Raw genomic sequence first — 23,061 nt, 5'->3', positions numbered from 1 at the left:
AATGTTTTATGTATATACCTCTCTAAACCAATAGATTTTCATTATCAGGCACATTCCAAATCCCAAAGTTGTAACTAGGCAGCCAATATGTGTACTATAGTTAGCCATCTCACGTATAAGTTACTTCTAAACGATCACGTTGAAGTATATGTTCTTTTCAAAATATTAACAATCACGGAGAGGATTCCATACAAACCAGTTGTGTCTTGGAACTTGACCATGTATTCAACTAGTTACAGTAGTATCAACCTCTATGTAGTAAAACGTCAATTGCTTATAGTCTGCTGGCCATATGTAGTCGAATATTCTGAATTCCATATGCTTCAACATAATCCAGTTATTACCCTTTGGCCATTACAACTGGAATTTTCACCAGGGAGGCTTGGTTTAAGTTCAATTTGAGCCACTGACACAGTCCATGCAGGTTTGACTGACAAAGATTGGGAGAAATTTAAAAATGTGCATGATATTTTTTAAATGTTCTTGCTGGTATCTCGTGTGAAAATTGAACGCTAGCACAAACCTTTATTCAAAGCAGCAAAATATCTTTTAGATGAGAAAATATATGATATGATATGATATAAAAACTTTTATAACGCGCTCTATTACTAAAAATAGTATCCTGCCACTCTTTTACTAGTCGTGCAAAATATTTGCTGCTCGAACGAGTCTCCAGCACGTGGAACTCTCACTGAATTTTACACAGACAAAATATCATTTTTTTCCTGAATTTATCAGAGTGGAATCTTGCAATGTTAAAAAAAATTGGAAGTGGTCACTGTAGCAAAATTAAGCATTGTTGGCCTATTTCTGCATTTCATCTAAACGAAATATCAGTACCTTCGGACCAGCATTAGATGAATCCAGCATTGGTAGATTCTAAGCCACGGACAACTGTTGATGTTTACTAAATAAATATAACAGAATCTATGTATCTTGAATGAAATGTCACAAATGACAGCATTGGCATGTCCGTCTGATAGACTGGTTTATACAATAAGACATCCGTTTTCTCTCGCCTCTCTTCTCCAGGTCACAGAAACCAGAACGGGCCCCCTTGGCTGCAGTAACTATGACAACCTAGACTCCGTCAGCTCCGTGTTGGTGCAAAGTCCTGAAAATAAAATACAGTTGCAAGGTAGGTGTTTGCAGATGTTATTAATATTGAGTTATCTTTGGGCTCACGTCTATTTTTGAAACGATAGGGTGGAACAGAGAAACACACTGCCACGATAGGTAAGACGTAAAGACAACAATGCGAGTTAAAGAACCCGTTCGAAGAAAACATCACATTTAAATTCCTACTTTCAATAACCGGTATTTCTTGACACATTTTACACAACTGCTAGTCAATGGCGTTCGCTAAAACATGTCTGGCTTCTCCGGTCACAACCATGGTCAAATACAGGAAAACTGTAGTCATGCCCGGCTGAGCATATAAACACCACGGATTGACCGTGAACATAACAGTTCTCTGGCAAAAAAATGTAATTGCATAATCGGCAAGAATTAATTATATCCTAAAGGCCCAGGCCTCAGGTTCACCTTTCCATTGTTCCTTAGCCACGAATGTGCTCATTCATTAGTGACGTAGCTAGATCTTTAGCCGCCAATGGCAGTGCCTGCTCTTGCCACCCGCGGCGGCTGATTGTAAGAACGGGGGGGGGCTGACGATTCCTGCCTTTGCCCCCTGCGACAAGGCAGGTACGAGCTGGTGAGTTCTGCCTTTGCCGCCCTGCAATGGCTGCTGGTAAGAGCGGGGGTCTGTTGATTCCTGCTTTGATGCCCTGCGACGGGCGCAGGTAAGATGAGGGGGATGGGAGGCCACCACCCTCAAAACTCGGACGTCCCCCCCTTGCTACACCACTGACATACATACATGTACTTATTTTTAGGCCTCGCCCACGCAGTGCGTATGCGCTGTATAGGAGACTTTTAGCCGTCGTTCAGCTCTTTTCCGAAGCACATACTCGTGCTTGTGGCGGCATACACCTTGCGGGAGCGCGCAGGGGCCAGCCACGAGTATGTGCTTCAAAAAAGAGCAGACTGCTCTCCCAAGTGCGCGCGCTACATGCCTTTTTAAAAAAACTTTTACGGCGAGGCTCACACGCTTGTTTTCACAGCGCTTTTTTAAAAAACATTTAGCGCGAGGTGCGCACATTTGTTTTTTGTTGGGAGGCTTCTCTGTCCTTTTGCTGATTTGAACCAGGGCTGCACCATGAATCACCACTGCAGAGACAAAGTTCTTTATTTCGTTAAAATTCTTACAAACAACTATCACAGAAACTGCTAACTGTGAGAAGTTGGCCTGGTATATGATGTCCACTATTCTAGTGGGCACCTTGCACCAGTCCAAATGACCCTTATTGATGGTAGGTTGTAAAGTCAACCTTATAGAAAGCTATCCTAGTGGTAGCTGTGGAGAGCAGCCTTCAGGCTAAGACTTAGAGGCGAGTTAAGATAGTTGTTTTACCAATTATAATCTCTTGAATAATCAAATGAAAGCACATCACACAAGGTATATATCAAATATATATGTATTTATTCTAAACACAACCCCTCTGGACTCTTTATGAGGTCAGAGGTAAAAGTACAATACAAGGAACTTAATTAGCTTATGATAAGTTGCACAGTATACGTTGTGCCCCAGGGGCCTCACAAACCATAGACTAAAATAGTGGTATAAGAACCACGTGAAAGTTAGAAAGCAGGCCTAGGGCTTGTAGAACCGCTGGGGCTACCTATAACCACCCAAGATTAGGATGCAGGAGGCCCACAGGGGACGCGTGCAGTGTTTAAACACAGCCACAGATCACCATTGACTTTCTATGGAGAACGAACAAGTTACAATTTTAAAGATTAAGGGCACTTAGAGGTGAACTACGATGGAACCCTCTTAGACTAGGACACTTCGAGAGTCAAGACCCATGGGAGCACCGGAGTACTCGTTTTACCTCACCCAGGGAAGCCGGGGGCATAGGTGTCTTTTGGTGTCGGGTTTCGTCTTCTATTCCTGTGGAGAGGTGCGAAGAAATGCTGCAGGCGGCCAAAGGAAAAGTGTCCGGGTGGATCCAAGGGTGTATCGGAGATGTGAAGAACCTGAAAGCAGAGGAGACAGAGTCTGGGTCACTAGCCAGTGACCAGGATGGGGAGAAGAAGATGCCAGCCGATGTCGGTTGATTTCAGGTAAAAGAGGTGAAGCTTGACTCTTCAGCCACAAGGACAAGGAGGTTTTGACAACAACCAGGAGCTGAATTCGAGCTGTCCCACAAAAGATCTAGCTGACTGCAGTATCGGAATCCGGATTGGACCCAACAAGCCTTGGCAACAGCAACCCACGTAAGATGACAAGATTGGCTTCGATGCAGACCAGCAAGGTCTGAGCAACTCCTCCTTTGGAAAGGAGTGGAAGCATGTCTGAAGCAACCAGGAAAGCACAAGAAACAAAGGATTGACCTTCGTGGAGGCTCACTAGCCAACGGACTGGGAACCGCAACGGCGCCTCATGCTGTTGTGAAGAAAGGGGACTCACGGGTCACTCATGGAGTGCTGGCCTCTGTACTTCAGTGTAAAAGGAGCTTGGGACTGGGGCTTAAAGCACCCTAATGCACAACTTCAGGATACCTCGGGAAGTAGGTGCAGTTTCAAAAATGCAGAATGTCCAGGAGTTCCGGTCCCATGTCTCTCATGTCCGCTACATGTCTCAGCTTTGCTGGAAGCGCAGATCAGCATCAAAGATGTGTGGAAGTCTATGTCCTGTGTCACAGATTCTTCAGGATTTGGCAAGAGCCTCAAAAATGCAGACTGGCAAAGATGCAGTTGATGCCTGTTTGAACAGGGTGGTCACTCCTTGACCACAAGGGAGAATTCTTCCATCTGTCAGTCAATACGGAATGTTGAGGTTCCAAGATATATGTTGCAGAGTTTCGTCCAGGATAATCTAAAGTCCTAGGGACTGGGGTTCTGTACTTATAGTAAGTTTAGGGGTTGGACTAACTCCAAGGTCCGTACTATGGGTGGACCTGGGGAGGGGGTGGTTACACCCCTTCCCCTTTGTCCAGTTTAGCGCCAGAGCTGGGGCTGAGCACCCCAGCAACCGGTTTGAACTGGGAAATGCATGGAGAAACTTGTGTGCCCCAGACAGTATCTGAAAAGCATTCACTGAATGCAACCCACCCTGCCCCAATACACTAAAGCCTGTCTGGGGAGGTGCTAGCACCTCCCTGGACAGGAAACCTATTGTCCAGGCCTCCCCTGCTGGAGTTTCGTTCAGCAACAGGAGGACAGACTTGTGTCTGTGGCAGCAGCATCCATTTTGTGATGCTGGGGCTCTGTTTAACTTTAACTGGGTTTACCAGTAACTACATGTCTTCTCCCTCTAGAAGGGTGTAATGCTACCCCTGCCGCCAGAACTGGCGTGGGGGGGGGTAGTATTCCAAAGTGTTTGACACCTTACACAACATGCTTTGATTAAGCCAAGCAAAAGTTAGCATTAACAGCGAGGTTTATAATGCACTTAAGAGTATATGGTATGGCTATATCATAGAACAGCTATAAGAATATGGTTCCAAAAGCTGCAGAGGGGCTCAGCTCATGCTAGGGCACCCTCTCACACAAAACCAAGCACTCTGCCTTCAGGATTGTCAAGGCCTGGCATAGAAGTGACTTATAGGTTACTATGTGTCTATATATAAGGTAGATATAGGTATACTATATCTATGTAAGGGGTTCTTACACCAGGCTAACCAGGGGTGGCACAATACATGCTGCAGCCCCTGGAAGGCCTTTGGGGTCCCTATGCCCTGGGTACCTAAGGTACCATATATAGGGGCTCACAAGGGTGCCTCAGTAACCAATCTGGTATGTACCTAATGTACATGGTAACAATTTAGAGAGAGTACACCCATACTAAAGTCGAAAGACCAGTGAAGCACAGCAAAAAGTGGGGGTAACCATAGGAAGCCGACCCTACTCTCCTACACTAACCACACTTGAAAAACAAAGATTTCATTTAGAGTTGCAGAACGAATACGGCTAAAGAACTTTGAAACTTTGCAAAGTCTGCTCTCTTACTTCTTTGTGCCCGGCAATTACTCAAGTAACTTAAATACATTAGGAAAGGTCGTCTTTCCGAAGGATGCAGGAACTTCCTGAAGTAATTGAATTTTGAAGGGGTGCCGGCGCTCTGCACAACACATGCCTTTTCTCTGCTCCTCACTCTCTCCTGGCTGCTCAGGCATCTGTAATGAGATGCAGTCCAGTCTATTGACAAGCAATACTGCACTTGTTCCTCTTGCTCCAAGTTGGTCCCGTGCTGCCCAGTGCCCCTACAACCAAGGCCACGCCCAAAGGGGCGGTCCTAAAGGCCCTATTCACTCTGCGTGTCATCTACTCTTTGATTAGCTGCTATGTACGCTAATCAAAAACAAGCCTTTGCATAGTCAATAGGTCTCTTTGGGACCTTCTAAGTGTTTCGCCATGCAACAGTTGTTGTTGCACCAAGGATATTGTGCTGCATAACAAAATACTTATAAGGTCCCAAAGGCGAGACCTATTGGCTATGCCAATGCTTGTTCTTGTGTTCCTGTTGACTTTCAATGTTATTCAAATCTATGCTGATATCATCCTTACTCAGTGGGCAGTTGCACACGTTACTTAGTGCCCTAATGTCATTTTCGCACGTTTTTGATTGGCCTAGGTCCACATTGATATTTCACGTTATCCAGATTCACACTGACATCCACGCTACTTTGAACCAAGGAGAAATTTCCACTTTACTCAGATGCACACAGAGATTTAAACATTTTATTCAGAGCCACATTTACATTTCCACATGTCGAGAAACTCAAAAAGAGACATTTTAACATCCTGTTCTTTATGCACCAACAACTGTGCTACTGCTAGGGGCCTGACACAGTGAATATCGCTCTTGTTTCCTTCATAATTTAACAAAAAAATGGTGACTCCTCCCAGCAACCATTGTGCCACCATGTACTTAACATTTATGTAAATGATGTCAGGTGTCTTCATAAGAGGGTGGCTGCTTGGAAGAAATATTGACAAAGAACAAAAAAACAACTTCTTTGGCTATTTGTATTGTAATTGTATATGAGGGGCGCTAAAAAAGTTGGGAAGCAAGACACCAACCCTACCTTGAGTAAAAGTACAGAAAAAGTCCCGTGTAGTAATACACCAGGCAAAATTATCTAATAAGTAACAACAGCTTCAAAAAAAGGAGCAAACGTGATGGACGAATAGTATCTAAGGTAAGCAATGATGTGATGAAATATAGGGAAATACGCAACCAACACATCCTTCTCAGATCAAAGAGAAGAGCAGGAAATTACTCAATATGAAAATGCCAAACACCAACTTGAACCATAAAGCTCTGCCAGCACAATTCATGCTGACATTCCTGCATTACTTGATCTGACAGTGACATTCCCCATTACTTGGATCCATGTTAAAATTCCACATTGGATCCATGCTGAGGTTTCCTCCTGTTACTCAGTCGGATTCATACCAATGTTTCCACATTAGTCAGACACCCTCAAACATTTCCACATGTAACTTGGATCCATACTGACATGTGCACATGTTACTCAGATGCACACTGCCATTTCCACACACATATTACTTAGATCCATACTGACATTTTCACATATCACACTAATCCATGCTGGCATTTTCATGTTAAGCAGACCCACGCCAAGAATTTAACACACTACTAAGGTGCTGGCTGACATTTCCTTGTATTACTCAGTGCCACACTGACATTTCCATATTTCATCAATAGCATACAACATGTTCACATATTACTCAGATGCACACTCATTTTACATGTTTACTCGGATCAACATCAATTGCCTGTTTCCTCTCTTGTCCAGTCAACTTTTCTATCGCCCTAAATAGACTGCATGGATGTCAAAAAGAGCTGCTGATGCCTCGGGAGTTAGTGACAGTCAGTTGTCACTCTCATTTAATCATATTTGCCCAGATTGCTTTAAAGAGAGAGCTGTGTAAACTGAACCCATCCGCTTGCTGTCAAAGATGGGTTCTGGGTGAATTATTGGATAGTTTACAGATGTGACAGGGTGATCTCACCATCTGTAGTGAAAAGGAGGTTGATAGAGGAAGCACACAAAACTCATCTGGGGATTAGAGGTACTTAACATGATAATTGTTTGCTGGGGATGGACCTGGCTGTGGTGAGAATTCTGAGACAATGTCAAAAGTGTTTGGTTAGTAATAAACTATAGGGATGCTTGAGATCTTGATGTCGCAATGTTGTACATACATAATGGTCCCTAGCATTAGATGGAATTTTCAAAGAGAAAGTTGTCCAACAATGCTCTCAATGGGCAAACGAGTACAACTGATTTCCAGGGAAAATAGCGATTAGCTGAATGGCATTAGCAAAAAATAAGGCACCTTGTAAGATGTAAAGCGAAGGGAAAAAAAACAGGAAGAGATTGGAAACCAAGATAAAGGGAGAGACTTGAATTTACCAATGGAGAGAGGGGATATAACACTAATCACATCCTACTAACAGTTTACATATTTCACAACAAATTCTTAGGTTTTATCACTGAAGTGGAACCTTTAGGGTTTTGTTTCCAGATCCCGCAGGTATCCAAAGAGATTTGGAGAAGTTGCCTGACTCACGAACTATCTTGCATGCTTCATTATTGGTAACCTAGCCACACCAAGGTAGGTGAATACCACGTTGACAAGCTCAACTAATAGTGGGAGTTCCTTAATAAGTTGTTACTGAATGATAGCAGGGATCCAGATGTATGATAACAATATCTAAGGGTGTACCTTCAGGAGGTGTTTTGTATAATTGATCAAGTTCAATGGTTCATCCTTCCAAATGATTTGCCAGCATTCTTATGCCAAATAAAATTCCCTTAAAGGTCTGTGGCCAGGTGTCTTACAATCTTTGCCTGTTGTTCAATTGTAACATGCAAATGTATGAGGAATGAGGCATACACCTACACAAGTATTTTGTAAAAATAACAGTAGAAAAAAAACTAGGTTGTTGCTAATATTTTTTATCTTTTCAAATTAACCCACTCACTCCAGACTGACAAAATAACCCTGTTTTACAGAGCCAAACCATCCTTTTAGATATTGATAACCATCCCTCTCTAGGCCTTAATGCCCAATGAGGCATGATATTTAAAGTAAGACGTGTAAATATCAATGTAAAACGTCCTTACAGTGACAAGGCCACAAAAGCTATTTTCACTGTACAAGTATTGTTAGTTGTTCAAAGGAAAACAATTGGGGGTTAATATTTAATCTAAATAATGTTATCTCCACTGAGAACCCAAGTAGAAATGTAATTCTTGGACTTTTTAAACTATTTATTACGAATCCAAGTCCTAGTAAAACTCAGATTTGTGATAAACATTTTACAAAAGTACTTAAAAAATACCCTTAACCTGCCTAAAGCCCCTTTACCTGAGCTTCCAACTGTCAGCCAAGAGCTGAACAGATCATTCATGAGGTGTGAATTGGCTCACAGTGCTGAGACAAAAGGCCTTGAGTGTGGTGAGAGGTTGGCCTTCACCTGACAGGACACCATGGGGACTGGGCCCAACCTCCTGCATATCTTCAAAGGATGCCTACCCTGCCATTGGCCGATGTAGCTCACAACTGTGCCTGCCTCCCTTTGTCTTCCTAGCCAGCCAGGCTCCAATCTCAGTGGGAGAGGGGCTGGCTCCAGAACCCATTAGGAGTGACAATAGGAGAGGGGTTGTTCATTTTCATGGCCACACCTCTAAAGTGGGCACACGAGCTCTGAAGAGGGGAAGGAAGGTGCTGCCATGGTGGATTAAGTTATGGAGGAGAGATGTGTGTATTTGTAGTAGTTCAAGAGACAAAGGTCCTAAGCGATTTGTTAAATAGTGGAGAAGAAATGATATATAGACCGTGTTAGGTTGCTATATAATACCAATGTCCAGCCGGACACGGATTTTTATTCATATTATGTTTCAAAGTATGAAATCAGGGATGTGTGAACAAAAGGATTTATAGTAGGGCACAATCCTGTACCATACAACACGGGAAAAGTACGAGGAATTAACAAACACAGTTTACACAAACAACAATAACAGGCAAAGACTGAGCGTTGAGGCCACTTGTTTTCAGTGACAGAGATGCATCAAGTTAAGCCAGAAATAGTGGTCACAAAGGTTCAACACAATGGTTACTTGTGGCACAATTACAGAAAGTCGACGTTTCGATCCCTTGCTCAAAAACACATTGGGATCATCATCAGGACTAAAAATTAACATTTGCCTGATGTATTATGTTAAGGCCGGGGGCCACGGTCCTTATTGGGCATTTGCCTTTGTGGGTGAAGAATGGGGCTGCGTCCTGTGTCGGCTGAGGAGATTCAGATGGCTCTGCGATTCAAAACGGCAGCGTGTTACCCCTGGCCAGGGGAGACCTGCCGGTCTTTGTCGTCCCTTGGAGTCAAGAATTAGGGAGGGAGAAAGCCCGCTAAATTTCGGGGGTGACGATGGCAAAGCAGCGGCGTGCTCCGGATGAGGTCCAGCAACGGTGTGCTTCTTAGGATCCAACACGGTGGCCGGCCACCGGCCTTAACATAATGCACCAGGCAAATGTTAATTTCTAGTCCTGATGATGATCCCAATGTATTTTTGAGCAAGTGATCGAAACGTTGACATTGCTGTGGTGGATGATGAATCTTTAGCCACCAGTGAAGAAGGAATTGGCAGCAGGACAATTACTTTTGGAGGTTTTCATCAGATCTGCCATTTGAGTTCTTTTTAATTGGCTTTTTCGATTACATCAGGTTCCCCTAATCATGTGATGCCACTCAAAGTGTGCCATTCATTGGCTGGCACACTATTGGAAATTCTACACCCTGTCTACAATGCCTCCTTGTCTTTAGGATTGCTTCCCAATGACTGGAAGAAAGCATGTGTGATGGCCCTTCCAAAAAAAACAATATTCTCAGTAACTATCAGACCATTTCTCTGCTTCCATTTCCATTTAAAATCTTATAGAAGCACATGAACTCTATTTTAGCAGGCTATCTTGAGATTAATGATTTGCTGGGTTTAGCCTAGTCTGGTTTTCCCCCAATGCACAGAAGTAGCATTTATCTCCGACACTGAATGATCTGAGGATGGGAGTTAACATGGGGAACTTTGTGGCCCTGGAATTTTTAGATTTTTTGGCTGCATTCAAAATGGTCTCTCATGAGATATTGATTTTGAGCCATATGAAGTTAGCATCAAGTGTAAAGCTCTGAGAACATGTGCATCCTATTTGGACAATAGAGGTAAGGGAATTCATCTTCCACCGTATCCTTCAGTTTCAGTTCAGTTCAGTTTCAGTTCATAAACTTTATTCGGATAGACATTGTATCTATAAAAGTACAGAGCAATAAAAACAGTATAAATGACAAGAGAAGAGTAACAAAACATAGTACTAAAATGTTTCGATTACAAAACACGATATTACAAATTCAGGGTTGTAAATGGGCAAATTTGTTTTAGACTTAACCATTTATGTATTAAAAACTCAAAGGTTGAGCATTGTCTTCCGTGCCCTAGTAGCAATTCTCAAAAAATGTGCTTAATCAAAAGACCAGCTCTTTATCAGTCAGGGCAAGCATACTTGAGTAGGCAGAGTCCAAGTTAATAGGCTAACTCCTGTTAAAAAAGGGTAGAGAAGCCCCTTACTGTATTTCATATAATATTTGCAAAAAAGCAGGAAATGAACAGTAGATTGGCCGCTCACCCCATCACATGGGCAGGGTACTAAATACTAAATCAAGTTTAGGATGGTAGCCAAGGGAAAAACACAAAGCGAATTTAACTGTCCCTGCTCTCAAACTAAATAAAAGACTCCTTTCCCAGTGACTAATAGGCAAAACAAGATAGTTTGGTAGGGAGTGGTAGGGCCGCTCCAGAGACATATAACTAGAAACGAAAGATTTCTTCAATTCCAGCGCAGTTCTTTCAGTACTATACATCAAGTAAAGAGTACTTCTGAGGTATTTTTTGTGCAGAGTTTCGGCTTTACCAGGATTTAAAAAGATACAGCCTTTATTAATGCTGTTTAAACTCTGATATACCCCAGATAGCCAGGGGATATCCATCCCCTTATCATACTTCAAACAATCAGTAATAATGTCTCTGGTGAGAGTAGCTGCCCCATTCTTCCAATTCGATAGCCAGAAAAGGGCTGGTTGGGCACGTATAAAATCAGTTATATAATTTAAATTTAGTTCTTTGTAGCAACCATATTTTGGGCTCGAGATTGGGATACGCAACAGCTTCCTACAAAATCTATTTCCTTCCTGCTGAATGCAGGTGCTGTTCGCAATACCCCATATCTCAGCTCCGTAAGTGGCCACTGGAACACATTGTAATTAAAAAAAAATGAGGATTGCTAAAATGGCGCCTGTGTTCTTTGGACGAGTGAAAATTGAATTGATGGTCTTTGAGTACTTGCTCCTGGAGTGGGTAAGATGCTCAGTCCAGGAGCCGTTCGCAGCAAAGACCACCCCAAGATAGGGAAATTTACAGGTGCTTATCAATTTCTGACTACCAACAACAATGGAACTGAGCTGATGTCTCCGAGGGCCACAGGACATTAAAATGATTTAATAAAATGAACTCTTAGGTTCAGACTCTCCATAAATTTAACAAAAGACTGTACTAAGATACGCAAAGAGTTGGGGGTGCGGCATATAATAACCGCGTCGTCAGCGTATAATAATACAGGAAGGGGTTTCCCATTGATAATAGGTACATCTTGTGACATGGATACTAATGATTTATTCAGTCCATTGATATAAATAATAAAAAGAAGGGGGGGCCAAGACGCAACCCCACCGTATCATTCAGATTTGTGATGTACAAGACAGAGGATGTTCCAGTGGTCTGCGCTGAACACCATTGTATTCAATATCTGCTTGAGGTCATTGACCCAGCAACTTCACCATCTGGTGGTAGTCTTGTGAGATCTGTGGTTCCAATGATGCCTGCACCGTATGACAGTTTCCATCAATGCAGCCACAACCTTACCTATTGGCTGACTCTGAATGCCCTGAAATACAATGAGGATAAAACTGAGGTACAGTTCTGTGCCTCTAATAAGATTCCTCAGGCACTGCTGATACATTTTTGGCCTATTCGTGTCAACTTTCCACAGACAGGTTCTTCTGTGGTCAGGTGCTTATCAATTTCTGACTACCAACAACAATGGAACTGAGCTGATGTCTCCGAGGACCACAGGACATTAAAAATGATTTACTAAAATTAACTCTTAGGTCCAGACTCTTCATAAATTTAACAAAAGACTGTACTAAGATACGCAAAAAGTTGGGGGTGCGGCATATAATAACCGCGTCGTCAGCTTATAATAACACAGGAAGGGGTTTCCCATTGATAATAGGTACATCTTGTGACATGGATACTAATGATTTATTCAGTCCATTGATATAAATAATAAAAAGAAGGGGGGGGCAAGACGCAACCCCACCGTATCATTCAGAATTGTGATGTACAAGACAGAGGATGTTCCAGTGGTCTGCGCTGAACTCCATTGTATTCAATATCTGCTTGAGGTCATTGACCCAGCAACTTCACCATCTGGTGGTAGTCTTGTGAGATCTGTGGATCCAATGATGCCTGCACCGTATGACAGTTTCGATCAATGCAGCCACAACCTTACCCATTGGCTGACTCTGAATGCCCTCAAATACAATGAGGATAAAACTGGGGTACAGTTCTGTGCCTCTAATAAGATTCCTCAGGCACTGCTGATACATTTTTGACCTATTCGTGTCAACTTTCCACAGGCAGGTTCTTCTGTGGTCAGGAAACTTGGTTTCTTTTTTTATAGGGATCTTTCTTTAAATGCTCACATTCTGCTTTTCATTACTTAAAGTACTGCAGAAACTTTCACCATTGCTTCTGGCTGAATATAGACCTTAGATTGTTCAAGCTACTATACTTAGTTGCTTAGAGTATGGTATTTCTCTGTTAGTGGGAGCTTCAGATTCTTTGATCAAAAGTCTTTCTTATATACAGAATGCTGCGGCTCATCTGGTCCTGTCACTTCGAAGATTTTCATGAGCCTCTGCTGCGTTTAAGAAGCTGTACTTGTTACTGGAAGCTAAGAGAATTGTTTTTCCAAATTTCTCTGTATTTTTCACAGGTCTTCCATAAGATAGGCCTTGTTTACTTGGGAACAAGATTCTTAGGTACTGTCCTCGACGTCTGATCGAATCTGCAGAAGCCACCCTTCTAACACTACAAAAATAAAGGCTCTCTCAGGCAGGGGCAGAGCATTCTCGAGGCAAGTTGTACATCTATGGAACAACCTGCCTATTTCTCTGCAAAAGACTGAGGCTGTTCACTCTGTAAATGCTGTCGAGGATGGATGCCATGCTGTTAAGTCTCATTGCCAGGATGTCTTTCAGGCAAAAAGTGCTTTAAAAATGGATTTAATAATAATGATAACAACAACAATGCACATCAAGTTGTGATGGCCTACATCCCAACTGCCTGTTGGTTAGTTTCAGAAATACCAAAGTATAAAGTGAGGAAACATTGTTTAAGATAAAGTGTTTGACCACTGCACGCCCTGCATATTATACTTATATGCTTTTTGACAATAGTGGACCACACAACTGGAGATGATAATTCCACTCATAGTGATATATACCACTTGGACTGACATAATTTATATTTGTCGTTTGCATGCCGCTTTCAGTTTCCTGATGTATCTTCATAGTGTTACGATCGAACAACACAAAAAACATGTTGTATTGCTAATGGTACAACAATGTTACATGCTTTTAAACTAACTTTTTACACCTCCAAGTGTGTGACTTCAGGGAAGTGCCCCCATCAAGATCAGTAAGCTTTGAACAATCCTAAAATAGTGTAAGTTTTAGTGATGTGTAAGTTACTTGATACACAAATACTCACATGCTCAGTTACTTTGCAGTTTAACCCCTTCGACGCTCATGACGAGCTGGGCTCGTCATGAGGTAGCCTCCTCGCACGCTCATGACGAGCCCAGCTCGTCACGAATAAAGGGAATATACAATTCTCAGCACAGGAGGGGAATACCATAAGCATTCATGTGGTTAATCCATCTCACAGTCCTTTGATACACAGTCATAGTGCTTTGGGTTTGCAGGGTTCACTAGTTTGGAGTGACTGGGTTAAATTGAAATGATAAAAGAATATTTACATCAATCCTGTTTTATTCTCATGATTATTTTGGCAAAATACTCTTGCAGGTACAACAAAAATGTGACAAAACGGGTGGTATTCCTCATACTTTTGCATGTTACAAATGCACAACAGGCATGACTAAGGCCTTAGACCATTAAAGGAGGTTTGTTTGCAGACACGTGCTGGCAAATCTTCTGGATGGATGAAATATTGACCTTGGTCAATCGTCCAAAACATATTCTAAGGGTATAGCCTAAGATATTTTTTCATACATCTGCATCCCTGCTATCATCCAGTAACAATCTATTTAGGAGATCCCACTATTAGTTGAGTGTGAACAAAGGTGGTATTCACCAACCTTGGTGTGGTAAGGTTGCCAATGATGAAGCATGTCACAATAAGTTGTAGGTGAGGTTAACTCTCTAAATATATTTGGATCTCTGAAAGATCTAAAAATAAAGGCTAGTGTTCCCCTACATTGATAGAACATAAACATTTGTTGTGTAAATATATAAGAGAGAGGGTTGCTAGATGTAGGTTTATTCCCCATGGAACCATAGAGCCAGTCCATTTTAAGGCATTAAGGGGAAGAAAGCAAAATGCGAAATTATGGATTGGCTGTGGTTGGTAGATCAAGAACAATGAGACATGACAAAGTGGATCTGAGGTGTAAAGTAGGGTTGAAACCTGTCAAAATAAACACAAAACTAAATGCAAGAAGGTCAGCAAAATGTATTTCTGTTAAGCGTGGTGACTTGGTTACAATAAATTCACTGGTAATTACAGTGAAAGATGAAAATACATTGTCATATTTCATCCTCCTAGCCAGTGTGGAAAATGAAGACAACCTCTTCATTCAGTTAAAGGTAATTTTTTTTATTAAAGATATTTAGAGGCAAAAAAGGATATAAACCCCAAAGGGTCTTGTCAGAACAAAAGCTGGAAACCAGCCTTCAGCGGAGTGAACAGGGGGAATAAATGTTGTACCCTTCACCAGTCAATACCAAAGGATAGTGTTGGTGCCTATGTTGATAGGATGCTAAGCCCTCAGTCGCACACGTGTGGCATGCTTAATCATAGAGCTGGCTCTGCACTCATGTCAGGGATTTTGGCAAAAGTGGACACAACTTTCTAGGTAAAGGAGTACTAGCAGTTGAAGTGGCATAGATGCAAAGGAAAAGGATACTATCACAACAATTTCCCCTACCTATGAGTGGATTAAGGAACAAAAGAAAGAGTTAATTACCTTCTGTAATCCATTATCTGCTAGAGACCTTATCTAGCCGCAGAATCCTCACCTTAGAATATTCCCCAGGCATCAGACTGGATCCAAAAATCTTCAAGCAGTACCCCTTCACTCCGGTAGGTGGCATTGTTCAGCTCTTCTTCGGTGTCGTCCGCATCCAAAGTGGCATGCTCGGTGCCTATATACTATATGTGAGTTTCTAAGGCATTTAGCAAGGTGACCCTAACACTGCAATCAGTTCACAGAACACAAATGATGGGAAGATCATTAAGGAGTCTACAGCTAGATAGAGTCTCTACCAGATAAGGCGTTGCTGAAGGTAAGTAACTTGTTCATCTTATAAAGCCTTTGTGCTGCATATTTTTTACCTTAGAATAGATACTCAAGCAATGCTTCACTGGAGGTGGGCTGAGAACAGATTAGACCAACCTGGCCTGCAGTCCAGAAAGGCCAAAATGCCCATTAGGAGCAGACCTGACTGCCCAGACAGTAGTGTATGTAGTGCACCCATGCTGCTGCCTGAAAGATGCCCAGCACGAGGAGTCCGCAATGTAACACAGTGGTTACAGCCTTGGCTCTGGTGGAGTGAGCATTCAAACCCTCAGGGGGTTGCTTTTTGACCAGGACATAGCAGACCTTTTTCAGAGCACTATCTATCAGGTCCATTTCTGCACTGCCTTCCCTTTCTTAGCTCCAACATAACCTATAAAGAGTTGATCATCCACCTGGAACTCTTTAGTTTGATCAATGTAAAATGACAGGGTTCTTTGTGGGTCCTGACGGAGGAGTCTCTCCTATTCCTTAGAAGGATGAGGTGGAGCAAAAAAGGTGGGCAAGGTGATGGCCTGGCCTACATGAAAGGGTGTTAGGGGGACCTTCAGCAGAGAGAAGGCATGGGTCCTGATAGACTACTTGTCTGGGTAAAAGGTAATATAAGGAGGGTGCCCAGAGGGTGCCTACATTTCACTGCTTCTCTTACCTGATGTAATGCCACTAAGAAATCCATCTTTAGGTTTAGTGAATGCAATGGGCAGTTGTACAGTGGTTAAAAAGGCGCGTATATAAGGGAAAGTGAGCACCAGATTTAAACTCCATAGGGATATGATAAATGGTCTGGGAGGAAACAAATGTTGAAGACATTCGAGGCACCTAGTCACAACAGGTGATTTGAGCATAGAAAGTTGATCAAGCAACCACAACAACAAAAACATGACTGATAAATATCCCTTAACTTTGCCCGAAGCAGAGCCATAGTAAAACATGAAAAAGGTGTGCAGAGAGAGGGTTGATGTTCCCAGATGCACACTATGCCACATAGTTGTCCCAGCAATAGGCAAAGACCATATTAGTGGAGAGACACCTGGCTGCCAAAATAGCATTGCAGACTTCAGAAGGAAGGTTGAAACCGTCAACTGTCACTGCTGAACCTTCATGCTCGAAGGTGGAGGGTGTGTAGGTTTGGGTACAGAACGCTTCCCTGATGCTGTGACAGAATATCCTCCCAAAGCGGCAGCTTGACCGGAGGACTGATGATCATGTTCAAAAGCTCGGGATTCCATACACTCTGTACACAATCCAAAGTCACTAGAATGACTTGGGTCAGTTTATTCTTGAGCTTCTTGAGAGCTCTGGGCAGGAGTGGTGTTGGCAGAAAGGCATACAGGAGATGGGAAATTCACTCGAGATGAACAGCATAGAATGAGAGACGCCTTGGACATTCCAGTACACAAAACAGCTGGCTTTGCACATACTTGTGGTAGTGAACAGATCTAACCAAGGTTCTCCCCACTGTTAAAAGAAACCTTGCGCCACCTCTGGATAGAGACACTATTTGTGATCCGCTAGACATTGGCGGCTTAATTCGTCCACCCTGGCAGGCATTCTGAGAGACCAGCAGGTGTTGAACCACTAGGGTAATGCCCTGATGTTCCAGCCATACCAAGAGACATAGCACCTCTTGACAAAGGGTCAACAACCCCACTCCACCCTGTTTGTTGAAACACCAAATGGACCTTATCGAAGGAAGAAAGGCTTACAATGTCAACCAGATCATCTGGAGGTCCAGCAGTTTAATGTGCAGCCCATACTCCACCAGAGACCAGAGTCCTCTGATCTCCAACTCTCCCAGATGGCTGCCCCAGCCAAGGAGCGATTCATCTGTCATACAGTCAATTCTGTCAGGGGGAAGGGGCGGAGTCTTCCGCTGACCCAATGGTGGTCCATCAGCCCCCACTTCAGTTATTTTGTAGTTTCCTCGGAGTTCTGAACCATGTCAGAGACATTACCTTGATGCTTTTGCCCTCTGGAACTTCAGGTCTCACTACAGAGCGCTCATATGCCAGGAGGAATGTGTCACAAGAAACATGTAGGAGTCCATGCGACTCAACAGCCTTAATGTCATTCTCACCAAAATCCAGAATAGAGGCTGAAACATCTGAATCATTACCTGAATATCCTGGACTCACAGCTTGGGAAAATAGGCCCAAAACTGTACTGTGAAACAGCCCGAAACAGCCGATGAAAGGGAGCGTCCGAAATGCAGTCTGGTGTAACTTCGGCACATTTAGAGTGAACCCCAGAGAATGCAGGAGTTCGACTGCAGGAGACAACTCCCTGGTGCGAGCTTGCCTTCAACATCCAATCATCGAGGTAGTAGATGACTGAAACCCCTGACCTCTGCAAATGTGCTGCAACCCTCACCATCATCTTGATGATTACCTGAGGGGTGCTGGTAAGGCCCAAGGGGAGCATAGCAAACTGATAGCAGAACAGGGATGTGAAAGTTTGTGTCCTGCAAGATCAGCACTATCATCCAGTTTCCAGGATCCAGGCCCGACAGAACTTGAGCTAATGTGAGTATTTTGCACTTTACTTTTTCAGAAAGAAGTTGAAAAGGCACATGTTTAGGATAGGACAAAAGCCTCCGTCCTTCTTGGGCATTAGAAAGTAGTGGCAATAGCAACCACAACCTACTACTGATGGCTGGGATATAGTAGTCCCTTTAGACTATCTGAAAAACCCATTTGTCAGATGTTATTCTAAGCCAGTGGTGTAGGTGAGGGCATATCCTGCATCCCACTGGGTGTCCGTGGTAGTATGAGGTCACACTAAAGGGGTTTGGAGTATGTGGATGCTGGAGGAGTGGTGGACTGGCTTTACCTCAGGCTAGTTGTCCCACATGATCTGTAGGATCGTTGTCCCCGGCCACAAAAAAGCTGGGAAACCTGTTGGCCTCAGTGGTTTTGAGAGAATGAACATGGTCAGAAGCCCATTCCGTAGCCACAAAACATACAGAAGGCAGACTGGGATTGGCAAGGGGTCATGGATAGGCCCAAAAGCAAGGCTGCAGCTCTACCATCCTTGAAGTGCTCCAGCGCTGAGTCTGCCTTCTCACCAAAAAGCCAAGAGTCATCAAAGGGCATGTGTTTGACTTGGTCCTTTTTGCAGGGTCATCCCAGAACTTTTTGCCTTCCTCCTGGTATTTTTTCTGACCTGGTGTTGGTGGTTTTAGAACTCTGGACACTGTATCACTGCTGTCCAGTGTAAAGTGCATGTGCGCTCTATGGTAAAACCTGGTAAAATTGGTCTACACCTCTTCGGCATATTTAATTTGCCTATCAGTCTCTTGTAAAGTGGTATCTCAGATACTCAGGGCCAGTAAATTAAATGCAACTGGTGGGCTTGCAGCGCTGCTTGTGCCACCCACCAAAGTAGCCTTTCAAACCTGTCTCAGGCCTCTGCCATTGCAGGGCCTGCTCAAGCAGTTTTCTGCCGCTGTGACGTGGCACATAAAGTGGTTGCCACATCCGTGACTCCCCTTTTACTACATATCAGTCACCCCTAAGGTAGGCTCTAGCTAGTCCTATGGGCAGGGTGCAATGTAGGTAAAAGGTAGGACATGTGCCTTAACTGTTTGGCATGTCCTGGTAGTGAAAAACAGCCCTTTTGGGTTCTCACTTCTGTGAGGTTACCCTCTTATAGGAATGCATTGGGGATTTCCTGATATGTGTTTCAGTGGTAATTCCTGATCTAAGGGGAGTATCGTGATCAAGTTTGGTATGTTTGGAATAGTGGTAAGAAATGCTGCATAATGGTGTTCGCTGATTTATTTTCACTATTTTAGAAATGCCACTTTTAAAAGTGGGCATTTTTGTGTGCTATGTGTCTTTGTGCCTGCCTGTTGTGTATTGCATGTCTGGCTTTGGAGTGACAGAGACTGGGGAGGTGCAGTGTCTCCAGAGGGGCTGGGTGAGTCAGCGCTAGGCTGAATAGGATGATCTGCATTTGGAGTAGTGGGAGGAGTATCCCCTTACCCTGAATAGATTTGTGCCTGACTTGTACAATGCTGGCTCCGCCCCCTATGGTGTGTCCGGGGCCAGAGCCTACACTTACAAAGGAGGTTGTTGTGCACTGTAAATAACATGTTAAGTGCCCCCCAGAACTGGTTTGGACTGGGTACTGAGCCCTGTGTTCCTAGGGGAAGAAGAAAAGACACTCATAGTATAAATATTGGGGCTGTGAGCCCATGGTTGTTGGACCTGCTTGGAGCTGAAGGACTGCTGGGCATTAGGAGGAACCGCCGTGGGACCCTGCTTCTGTCTCCTGGGGGTTTGAACGTGCTGACCTGCCTGTGTGTGTGTGTGGCCTATAATCCAGCGCATGGTGAGCGCTTCATTCATGTGCCTGTTTCGGTTTCTGGCCTCTGGACTGGGAAAGCTATCTTCGCAAGGGGAGTGCTGTGGTTTTGCCTCCCCTCACTGATTGCGGTGTCGTGGCCCACTTTGTCTGGGCCCTGGAACCAAAGGCAAGGAAAGGGAGCTGCTGGTTGCTTCACATCACTATGCCCCCACCTGAGGAGCGTAGCAGATGCTGCACCCGCTGCTCATTGAGCCTGAGGAGATGGCTCTTGTGGTAGAAACAGCAAAAGCAGCCGCACCATTAACGGCGTCCAGGAGGCCAGGCGGGCTGAGTGGTGGTGGGCGGGGCCCTAACGACAAGCAAAACTGAGCCTCAGGGGCTCGCACACACTGTAAGCTGCCAGAGTGCAGTGGCTTGAGGAGCAACACCAGAAGTCAGGCAGGAACGAAGCCTGACCGGGGGCGTGACTGACTGAGGAGAGACAAGCCTCACGTGTCTGGCGTGGCGGGGGAAGCCACCGGAGACCCCGCCTTCATGGCCAAAAAACAGGCGAGGAGGAGACGTCGCTCCATGCATGCCCATCCCCGAGGGACCTGGCAGGAGAGAGCCTGTGCGTGGGTGGAGTTGAGGGTTCCACCGGAGATTGCAGGGCACGGCAAGGAGACCAGGAGAGTTTAGAGAGGCCCCGATGAGTGGGTCTGAGCTCCCCTGCCCTTTCTCCTGTGACTGCATCCAACCTGCTTGGTCACTTGGCCCACAATAGAAGCCCCTGAGAGTGGGGCTGAGATGGGATGCATCAGGAGGAGCCCGGTGAGGGGGGCTCCCAAGGAACTGTTGATGCTGGTTGCAATTTACACAGCTGTACTGCCAGATCCCGGCAGCTGCAACATGGGTGGGCATTTTGGTGTCATAAGGAGACACGGTGAGCTGCACCCTTGCCCCTATTATTGGTACTGGCCTGTTGGGGCCCGTACCCTGCTGCATTGGCAGCCTGGTGTCAGACCAAAGTAACATTCTCAGAGAGCCCTATTGTTTGAACAGAGGACATTACAGGACAGCTCAGACGGGCCCCCAAAGAAGGCCAGTTAGCCTGAAGGTCACCTTGTGTTTTGGTGGGGCGTAAGGCCCTAAGTTGATGTGTGCATAATGTGTGTATACTACACGCAATGTTACCAGTAGTTACTGGTTGTGATTTTCACTAATCGTATATTCCAATGGTGATGACAGTGGCCCGATTGGCCCTGTAATGTATATAATCCCCACAGTGTACATATGTGATTATGCTCTGATGTGTTTTATAGATAATACAAAGGCTATTTTTATAAAAACCTTGTGTGGAGTTTCTTTTGTGGTGTGCCTAGTGTGTTGCTGCTGAGTGAGTGTGTGTTGCGCAAATGCTTTACATATTGCCTCTGGGATACACCTGACAGCTCGTGCCAAGCTCCCAAGTGGTTGAGCAGGGGTCATCTTCAGTGTGTTACTCCCTTGCCCCGCCTAGAGTGGTGGTTTCTGCCTGGCTTAGGCACTTGCCCCCCTAGCCAATCAGAAGTCCCATTTCTAACAGCATGTCTATGAGCAGGCCCTGGACATCCCCTGAAAAACAAGTGGTTCTCAGCTGGGCCTGGTGCATCAGAGCCACCAGCGATGAGATTGCTCTGCCCAGTGAGCGGGTCGTTTCAAGTTCACACCAAATGGTGAACTTTGATACATCTCTCCCATCAAATAACAAAAGAAGGGGTGTGCCCAAATGACCCTCCCATACCTGGGCATAGAACATCAAAGATGTATGATAGAAAAAGTACGGAGGGACCAATCAACTTTTTATTTTCGTACAAGGCACTATCAATTACCCTGACGTTTACAAATGTCTTACATCAAACTATACATGATTCTATAAAATACACATGTCATATGATGGGGCTAGGTACAAGAAATCAAATACTTATACATCAGACGTAATATATACAAAACAGTAAACCAAAACATAAAGTCACATATAAATCACAATACATATTTTGAACAATACATATACACAATATACACATTTACAAATAAAACCTAAATGTAACTTAGATAAATGTACACTCCTTATTCTGAGTAATACACTCTGAGGAAGTCCCCTCTGCGCCTGAGGTATCACACCTCTTTTCTCTTTTGTCTATAGGCGCCCTTACTCTAAGAAAAAATTCTAAATAATTAGAGTCCTCCTAAATTTGTCAAATGTACACTCCTTATTCTGAGTAATACACTCTGGGGAAGTCCTCTATGCGCCTGAGATATCACACCTTTTTTCTCTTTCGTCTATAGACGCCCTTACTCTAAGTAAAAATTCAAAATAATTACATTCGTCCTAAATTTGTCAACGCAGTCGCTGTCGCGTTTCAGCCATTAATTTCTTGCGGCTTCATCAGGACAAGGGTATAGATATATCTGGAGTTAATTCTTAACTCACAAAAGTAGCACCATCCGTCATAGATATCAAGGGTACAAAAATACCTGCATCGCCTGGATCCAATGACTCTCGAATCCTGAGAATAGGAGCTTTAAGAACCGGTCAGCGTAAACACCAGGAGTCTCCCTGTTAGTCGGAGAAAAACCTCCACCTCGCTGCCTGTTTACGAGGTCCCCATCCGAAAAACGAATGCGTGGTCCTTGTTCTACTCGCCACGGTCTCAAGGCCATCTTTCCCATCAACAATAACTTGTGAGAATATGGCTTAGGACTCTTCCGAGACCATAGGCGGAATCACACACTGTGCTGGTATCATTCCAAAAGGCATGCATTATTCACCAACTACAGTGCCAGGGTGGTTCAAGAAAAACTCTTCTTTCCAAAGGTATCCAGCCCCCTGGATTCCCTATCTGGTAGAGTGGTAGGGAACGTGCTGGGGTTGATCTTGGAAGTGGAGGCTTAGACCACCAAGCTCCCCGGGGAGCACTGCTG

The 23,061-nt window shown here is 44.1% G+C and overlaps 1 protein-coding gene across 1 annotated transcript in view; it reads left to right on the top strand.

Annotated features, from left to right (window-relative positions):
• The window catches only part of BRINP3 (BMP/retinoic acid inducible neural specific 3), a 1,145,169-nt gene that overhangs the window by 808,355 nt on the left and 313,753 nt on the right, over positions 1 to 23,061 (top strand). The window contains exon 5 of the mRNA XM_078658570.1: positions 1,033 to 1,138. Within this exon, the coding sequence (XP_078514696.1) occupies positions 1,033 to 1,138 (106 nt within the window). The remainder of the gene's footprint in view (positions 1 to 1,032; positions 1,139 to 23,061) is intronic.

This window comes from Lissotriton helveticus, chromosome 1_1, assembly GCF_964261635.1.
Source record: "Lissotriton helveticus chromosome 1_1, aLisHel1.1, whole genome shotgun sequence".
Classification (NCBI taxonomy): Eukaryota; Metazoa; Chordata; class Amphibia; order Caudata; family Salamandridae; genus Lissotriton; species Lissotriton helveticus.
Note: the sequence above shows the minus strand (reverse complement) of the source record. Positions and strands in the feature narration are given on the sequence as shown.